The following is an 8,912-nucleotide window of genomic DNA, read 5'->3' as shown; positions in this document are numbered from 1 at the left end:
TCATGTCATATTACACCAGCTTTAAACATCTACTGTAGTTAAAGGAATTGGCATCTCAGCATGTTGGTAAAACTGTATGTGACATGGTGTCTATTTAATATAATAAGCAATTTCTCAGAATTTCCAAAATCCCATCTGTTTTCATGTGTACAGTGTGAGGACAAGGGGTATAACATAACTGCAAAAAGTTGAGCTAAATGTATGCAAAAGAAATTATTGCCTTCAAACAATTCTTAAAAGACATTCTTCCATTTCTTTTTTTACTTCAGACGTTTCAGAAATCATTTAATTTGAACATTTGATTTACAATGCCCGTTTTTATTTTATTTGACACAGTATAAACATGATTTATGAAAGCGAATAGGAGGCAGCAAGATTTCAAGAAGGTTCATTTTGCTGTCCCGTGTCAGACTGCAGTTTTGAGTCCATGTGTCTCTCAGCGTCTTTATTCACTACACTAACACAAGGGTGCCCACGGAGGTAGAAACGCAAGGGTTTGGTAGCCCATTCCCCATGGGACTCGATTCCAATGCGGTGCGCCGACACCAGCCCTCGGGAATCTGGTGGTTTGGTTTGGGGATCTTCCTCCAGCCACACCTCTGGGTCTGAGGCTAGGTCTCGACGGTCAAAGCTACGGGGTATGTCCAGAGCCTGGCACAGTTTGGAGGGTCCATTGCAAAGTTCCTTGTCCTTCAGCTGCCTTGCTCCCTCTCTGCGCTTCGCTGCCCGCAGCTGCCTCATGAGATGCAGACCCTGCAGGGGCTCCAGAGAGCGCAGAAGCACAGCAGCACCTTCCCCTAGACAAGTTAGACAACACACAATATCGTCGTCACTGTCGGTGGAAACCTTGTACTGAATGTCCAAAACTGTTACTTTTCGGGAGTCAAGTTCAAAAATGGCAATAATGGATATGCAAAAAAAAGTGTTGTTTTGAGCTTGTAAAACTATTTTTGCTACTTTTGTGTGACACTATATATAGTATAATGGTATAGGCATTAATTCCCACCCCCACAAAAAAAAGTTACAATATGGAGATAAGAGGTTTCTTCCCGACAGCAACAATATGCATTAGTCACCAAGGCTCCAGTCGGTCTACTTCCTTTTGCCCTTTCTACACGAGGATACAAAAAAAGCCAACTACAATGTAGTTATTAATGACAAACGCTTAGAGAGGAAAGCATATTAAAACCTGCGATGCCTTTAATGTGACACTGCAACAATCCTTTTTCTGATGATCTCATCTACATGAAACAGGGTGTGGAATTTGTTTTAACAAACTTTGTCAGAGTATGCCTAAACATGGGAAAGAACTGCTATAGTATCTACCTATTTTCAGTGGAAATAGCTGCTTAGCATTGCACACCACACACTGACTGTTGATGTCACGTGTTTTACCTTCACTGGACACATTCATGCAGAGGTAGATGCCGTAGATTGGGTACACATAGATTGTGCCTGGCTTCATGAACATTGCAGTGTTTCTCTCTGTGCGTTTGCCCCCAGCTGAGTGAGAAGCTCTGTCCTCTCCTCCGAGGTAGGCCTCTGTTTCCACTATTCTTCCGCGTAGCTCTGTACCATCTGCACACCGGCGGACCAACACCTTAAAATGAGTTTAAATGGTTACATGTCAGGTCTTTAGGCCTGTCACAATTATTACATAAAAGTCTAATCGCAATTATTTGAGATAATCACAATTATTTTGTCAATTGTTTCCATGTTGAAAAATGGTAATATATGTCATTGGAACAATTACATGGAGCCAGCTGGACTGGATGAAATATTTTGTGCTCTTGGGGGTGCACGAAAGATTAGACTACTTTTTGGATGCGGTTTGCTGTTCATTAAGGCCCCCTGGAAAGTTACCATGAACATGAGGAAGGTCACTAAATTAATCTTAAGAAAACATGTTCTTGCAGAACACCGATGGCATGAAAAAAGTGGGAAACCTTTCGTACGAGGCCGTGTCTCCGTTTCTGACACATCATTCAGAGACAAAAATGGAATGGAATTTGAAATGATATTGATACCTTGCCAAGAAATGCTTTAGCCAGACTGGTGCAAGGCTGGTTGAAGAATTCTTCTCTGAGTCTGTGCACTGGTTGATCCTTTATGAAATAAGGGCTATGAGCCATCTCATCAGGACTGTTCATCTCAGCAGCTGGTCCCTGGGTTACAGGCAGTGATGGAAAAAGTATTCACATTGTTTACTTAAGTAAAAGTATCAATACCGCAATGTAGACATACTCTGTAAAAGTACAAAAGTATTGGTATCAAAATGTACTAGAAAATACTCATTATGCAGAATGTCCCATTTCACAAGTTTTCAAATGTATAAAATGCATACAAATCGTTCTAAATCTACAAAGTAACAAGTAACTAAAGTTCAAGTAATTGTAGTGGAGTAAAAGTACAATATTTGCCTCTGAGCTGTAGTGGAGTAAAAGTACTGAAAACTGGAAATACTCTAGTAAACTAAAAATACATCAAACTTGAGTAAATGTACTTATAGTTACTCACACCACTGGTTTCAGGACTGTTCATGCATGTTGTGGTTTTGTGGTTGACTGCTGGCCCTGAGTCGATCTTCCTCTTGCGTCCTACCATCTCTTCACACTCTTTACAGTTCACACGACAGAAAGATACTGAACCAAAGTTTAAAATTGTATATAGATCATTAGCATAATGGTCCTATGGCATTCATTTGCACAAAAAAGGTCAAATAAAACAAAACAAAAAATGCAAACATTATGGGCCTGTGCATGAGAAATGTATTATTATTTATTTATTATAACTTACAGATAGTTTTTTCTTTAGTTAAGTCCATCTGAAGAATATCACTAACCATTGTGTGTTAGCTATAATAGATTATTATAGCCTTCTGTAGTATACTGGACTGGACACAATGTTGCCTAGCTTAATGTGCAATTCACAATCATTGTATAAGATTAGTTACAAATCCTAGCAAACTGCAGAACGGCAACTGTGTCTGCTAGTAACCGATAATAATAATAGACATGTGTTCAATGGTAGTAGTAAGTAAACACTACAGTAAAGCTACCAGACGTCAACACAGGAAGTCAATCTTTGTTTTGAACGTCTTAAAGGGACCGCGTGACATTTTTTCAATGATCCAGTCTCTCCAGTTTGAGGCATGATGGAGATGATTAGGTAGGATGGATGATGCATGCTCAGATGCTGCTGACTAATCTCTTATCTTATCTGTACCAAATTCCGAGAATTACAATTTGTTGTGCAAAGGTCAGGGGATTTTAGTATAATCTGAGCATTTCTAAAAAGTCTTATTTTTCTGATCCTCTGACCTGTAAACACATCTACGTTTTTTTTGTTTTTGCCATAGGGGTTTCGATTTATGCCATGGACCCCCATCCCCAATATTTTGTTCCAGTGACCCCCAGAAGCTCCTCCTCCTTCTCCTGACCTGTAGTAGGCTACTACAAAAGGTATAACTTCAAGTTTAAGCCTGGATTTTCAGGGTTATGAGTGGTTCACTTCAGTTCTTACGGGGTAACATTGTCATGGTTAACTTATTCTGCACTTATACGTTTTAAGTAACGGTAATAACTTATAAATTATAACCTGCTCTATATATCCTGGCTAAAATGTATGTTAACCATTAACCGATACTTTATTTTCTGCCAAATACATGTAATTTTGTGGATCCTTGACATGAAATTTTTTTGAGCAGCACAGAGAGAGAGAGAGAGAGAGAGAGAGAGAGAGAGAGAGAGAGAGAGAGAGAGAGAGAGAGAGAGAGAGAGAGAGAGAGAGAGAGAGAGAGAGAGAGAGAGAGAGAGAGAGAGAGAGAGAGAGAGAGAGAGAGAGAGAGAGAGAGAGAGAGAGAGAGAGAGAGAGAGAGAGAGAGAGAGACTACTTTGTGTCTCCTACCGGATTCATTAGCATCTTTCCGCCGGTAATCAAATTATTGGCTTAGGAATGAGACAAAAACTAAAAAGAATCCATGAATTCAAGGCTTCATGGAGTGTGCAATTGATAGAAAATAAGTACTTTTTTGGGGGGAACTACTCCTTTAATGAGTTAATCTTTCACCTATAATGATATGTACAACATGGTTAAAGTGGTTAAAAGGACTGCATGATACGTGTATATGTTACAGTGATTCCAGTGTCCAATGGGATGCATGCTTCATGAAGATGATCTGTTCCTATCATCTGCCCAAAGGGGGTGTTTGATGCTTACTGTATGAGGACAGAGTTGAGCAAGATGACAACCCCCATTTGCCTTTTCCTGGTTCCTGGTCATGATGTCTTATCTTCTCAGTCTCATTAGAAAAGCAGCCCACTCTATGAGGTTATAAATAGTGCTTTGTGTTCTCGTGCTTGCCCGTGCCCAGGAAGTGGATGGCGCCAGTTTGGCCCCAGGCAGATTTGGTCCATGTGCCATTCTGGAAGTGTACCAGTGTGTGACATGACCATACACAACATGAGAAAGCTGGAAGTATACCAGTGTGTGACATGACCATACACAACATGAGAAAGCTGGAAGTGTACCAGTGTGTGACATGACCATACACAACATGAGAAAGCTAACATGATGACTGATCTCCTCCATTCATATCTCAGTTTTCACCTTTTCACCTTAGCCCATTAGGACCTGAGGCCGATTCTACAAATGCCTTCTAAATCAGTAGTTCTCAAACTTTTTCGTGCCAAGGATCCCCAAAATTCTATGTATTTGGCCGCGGACCCCATCTGAAAATGTTTTGTGCCAGGGACCCCCTAGGCCTAGAAGAGAAGATTTGCGTAAAAAAAAAAAATCCTAATTTTTCAACACTTTCAAGATTGTTAATTTCTTTTCTAAAATAGCAGATATACAAGCTTGCAGCGCGGCACAAAGTGACACTATGTGAACTTGTAGATCTGCTATTTTTGAATAGCCAACGCTATAATCTAAAATTACAGATACCTTCCCGGTTTTAATGGGTTAAACTGCAAATGGCATAACTCAGTATAGGATCCTGTTCCAAATATGAAATGCAATTTCAAGCTGACTGTAACTTATGTGGCTCTGTTGACAGACCTCGCTTCCCAAAGGACCTCTTGTCGACTGGCCATGGTTTATGCTTATGTCATCAGAAGATTTGTTCCTATATAAAAATAGAAATGTGCTGCAGCAATGTCCCTGGGTTATCTGCAAGCTTCTCTGTAGCATCTTCAAGAAAGCCTTTTACATTCCCAAGCAGGCTCCTTAAAAAAATAATACGAAAAAAAGAACCACTGACAGTTTGGTTATGTTGATCTGTAGGTGAACCCTCTGTCACATTCAAGTCAAAGCCAGAATAGCAGGTTAAGATATGTAAAACAGTTGAGCTGAATCAAACCAGGTACGGTAGTTAAATTATATCTGTAATATACTGAGGTTGTTTGTTGGTTTTACAGCCTCTGATATTGTATTTGCGTTGACTGCTTCCGCAGACTACCGGCAGTGATGGTGAAATCTGGGCCTTGCCGCCGAATACTTTCAGTATTGTCACCCTGCCACTGCTAATCTGAGCAGCCACAGCTCGGCTGTACTGTTGCATGCTGGATTCCTTTCAACTCTGCCAAGAGCCGGAATAACAGTACCTCTTATTAGCAGGGATGCCTAAGATTAATCTGCGGTGTGCAGATGGAAAAACAGATTGCATCTTGAACTGAACCCTTGAACCGCATCCCCACAACACTGTGAGTCATAGAATCCAACGATGAAAGAGAGTGGCTGATCTGCTAGAGATGATAAACTCTGCTCTACAACGTATAGCCCCAACACAGCCCCATGGAAATAAATAACCATTATCTATTTAACTAACTATTTATTGTCCGTTTTACATTTGTTCTTTTGCGTGATAAATTATTTATTCAAATGTTAAATCATTCAGTGTAATTTGAAGACTTTCAAATTGTAGTAACAGCTCTTTTAAACTTATACATGTTCTCTGTTGTTTAATACTTATATTTTTGTGTTACATGAATGCAAAATGAAGCACAGCAAAATGAAAATGTTGAGGTTCAGTTGCTGCTGCGAAAAAGGACTCTTTGTTCAAGTCCTATGAGTGGCATAGCCAGGTGTTCATCTGCATCGTCAGTGTTTGATGGCATTAATTATTAATTGCACCATCATTAATGTTTCATGTTGCTCTTTTCTTGTTTGCTGCAGAGGTGTCCTGTGCACTGCAGGTGGCTGGGTAATCAGGTGAGGCAGATTATTCAATATTCAGTGCGATGCAGTTTATGGTTGAGATACTGTACCTACAGTACTCTAAGAAGAAGAAGCTTATATTTTCTGGCTGAACATAAGGTGGATACAGTGTGTGTGTGTGTGTGTGTGTGTGTGTGTGTGTGTGTGTGTGTGTGTGTGTGTGTGTGTGTGTGTGTGTGTGTGTGTGTGTGTGTGTGTGTGTGTGTGTGTGTGTGTGGGGGGGGGGGGGGGGGGGGGGGGGGTATTCACATTAACCTTCCTTTGTGGATTTAAGAGTTCCTCCTGCGGTTGGTATTTAACAATAGTTCAGTTCTATTCTGCATTCATTGCACAACATCATGAATGTTGACAAGAATAACTCAATTTACTCTCAGTCTCAGTCAACACAGAATGCAGTAGTGAAACAACCGAAGATGCAAAATTAAATGCACGGCCGGTAGAGATCCAAATTGTGAAATCTTAAATGAGGAAGTCAATCACAGATGTTCTAAGTTCATGTACGATCAAAAAGGTACAGTGATTTGTTCCTCCCATTCGATTTATCAGTTGTTATTGAAACAATTAACCCGCTGGGCCATGCTGGTTCATGATCAAGAGGCTGATACTACTGTTCCACGCTTCAGCTCACACCTGTGTCTCTCCTATTCAGTCAATTGTGCCTGCAGCCTTATGCTGGTCTTATTACAACAAGGGAGTGAATGCCTGCTCAGTGCAGTGTGACCACAGCCAAAGCCCTGTCCCTTGCTTTCACTTCTTCTCTGCTCTGGTGGTATGTGGCAATAGTAGTTTTACAGTTGCTCATAATGCTGATCTAAAGAAAGCCTACAGGATATCATTGTACATGTAAAGTACTATATCATAAATACATATGTCTTAAAGTCACTCAATTATGTATCATATTTTCACCACTTTTACCTTGGCATCCCAATTTTGAGCCTGTCATTATAAATATAAGTATATATTTGTAAATATCCCCCAAATCCCAAACGTTTGTGATAAAAGCAGATCTACAGGCTCAGCTTGTGAGCTTATAGATTGTTTTTTTTGTAGTTAAGTGGTTAATATTCCACAGGACATAGCAACAATTTGACCTTGGGTAAAAGAGATCTCATTCAGATGATGGTAGAAGATGAGCAGCTTTTATTTTGATTTGACCTTTATTTAACCAGGGAGGAGTAACATCCCATTAACATTAAAACTCTCCAAGTCTCCAAGGGAGCCCTGGGACACAACAGACAGCAGTGCAAATTAAAACAAGCAAAGCTAGAGATGCTATAGGACAGAAAGATATTTATATTAAAGCAAAACTCACAGAAAGAATAAACACAGCTCAGAAATAAGATTGAACGGGAAACACGTTTTTTTTTTGCTCCTTGGGGGAATGTCTTTAATGGGGAAACTAAAGCCTGATTTATACTTTGTCATACGGCATCATATAAATTCACTATAACCTACATGTCACACATGCGTGAGCAATAACCACACTGCCCTTAGCTGAAAAATGATCGCCTCCCCTCCACCTCTCTGGTTGGTTGACAAAAGAGGAAGCGGTTTATGGGCCGGCTGACAGTGTTCTTTTGGTTAAACATCACCCTTGCCAGTCAACCCTTTTATCTGTGCCTGATTGATGGCGCTTCAGGGGACCTTGAGTGCTCTTACAGGTCTGGTGTTGCGTCCTAATTGCTGTCTTTGCCCTGGTTCCACCCCACCTCTTTCCTCAACCCCATGGGAGAGTTCACCATTAATTACTGCTACCTCATGGTATATCAATCAGGGACTCCCTGTTGGTCCCTGGCTGGTATTTACCTGTGTTTTCATGGCTGTGCATATGCAACGGATGAAGAAGTCTGAACAGCTCATTCCACTTTTGCCTGATTTAGGACCATGCATTTGAATTACCTACATTTGTAGGTTAGTGATTTTTTTCATGCTGAGAGGGACCATTATGGGTCACTTTGTACTTTTCTCAGAGTAAAATGAACACTCAAGATTTTCCAGTGTGTGTCCCAAGAGGAAGCTATATAGGCTTTGCTTGTATGAATGACACCTTTAAGATGTAAGGCCACAATAGGAGCATTTACTTGATCTCTCTGCTATTCATAGTGCCTTTGTAGAACAGTTAGGTATTATACTATCATTAAACTAAATATATTGTTCATACTTATATTTAATAGTCACATCTAAAAAGTCAGTAGAAGACGTTGTTTATGTAGAGCAACCACAAAGAGCAACAAAACATTTTCCTTCCAACTGTTCTTAGTCATGGAAGGGGTGGCCGGTACTTAGGTGTTCCTGCTACTGAAGAGGTGTTATAATATTTCAAAGGCATGCTTCTGACACCACCCATCTGTCTTCTAGTCACTGGGCAGGCTCAGATAGCTTTGAGTCACACTGTACAGAGAATGATGACCTACCTGTTTTCAGCCATCAATACATTTTGACAGCAGCTGGAGATTGTTTAAGGGGTATTATATTAACCATTTTACAGTCCCTTTTCAGGCCCTGGAAAACATTATACCTCCCAAGACGCTATGGTTCATTGGACTGCAGGGCAATACCAGAAAGCCATCATTAACTGCATTAACCACTTGAACTGTCGCATCCCTTTTCTGGGGGAAACATTTGCAGAAAAAAAGCCAATCCAAAAGCTCACAATGTGTTGCATTGCCAGGCGTTGTGAGCTTGTAGATCAGCTA

The 8,912-nt window shown here is 40.5% G+C and overlaps 1 protein-coding gene across 2 annotated transcripts; it reads right to left on the bottom strand.

The window, feature by feature from the left end:
- Positions 1-54: 54 nt before the first annotated feature.
- On the bottom strand, positions 55-2,959 carry mpg (N-methylpurine DNA glycosylase). 2 transcript variants are annotated; one of them, XM_084071417.1, is made up of 5 exons: positions 2,797-2,959; positions 2,518-2,642; positions 2,028-2,165; positions 1,396-1,600; positions 55-797 (listed from the first exon to the last, which is right to left on the bottom strand). In XM_084071417.1, the coding sequence occupies exons 1-5, from the start codon at positions 2,843-2,845 to the stop codon at positions 379-381; spliced, it is 936 nt and encodes a 311-aa protein (XP_083927543.1). In that variant the 5' UTR covers positions 2,846-2,959; the 3' UTR covers positions 55-378. The 2 variants fall into 2 exon arrangements, with proteins under 2 accessions (XP_083927543.1, XP_083927544.1); XM_084071418.1 differs by having other exon boundaries at positions 2,518-2,613.
- Between the last annotated feature and the right edge of the window lie 5,953 nt (positions 2,960-8,912).

Source organism: Gymnoscopelus microlampas (assembly GCF_963454915.1).
Source record: "Gymnoscopelus microlampas genome assembly, chromosome: 11".
Classification (NCBI taxonomy): domain Eukaryota; kingdom Metazoa; phylum Chordata; class Actinopteri; order Myctophiformes; family Myctophidae; genus Gymnoscopelus; species Gymnoscopelus microlampas.
This window is presented reverse-complemented; position numbering and strand designations above follow the sequence as displayed.

What these genes read in the sequence shown, in the direction of transcription:
- mpg (XM_084071417.1), bottom strand. Translation starts at nt 2,845, where the DNA reads ATGGTTAGTGATATTCTTCAGATGGACTTAACTAAAGAAAAAACTATC. An exon ending in CTAAAGCATTTCTTGGCAAG is followed by an intron (nt 1,601 to 2,027) that starts GTATCAATATCA and finishes ACTCATTTTAAG; the next exon opens with GTGTTGGTCCGCCGGTGTGC. An exon ending in CATGAATGTGTCCAGTGAAG is followed by an intron (nt 798 to 1,395) that starts GTAAAACACGTG and finishes TAACTTGTCTAG; the next exon opens with GGGAAGGTGCTGCTGTGCTT.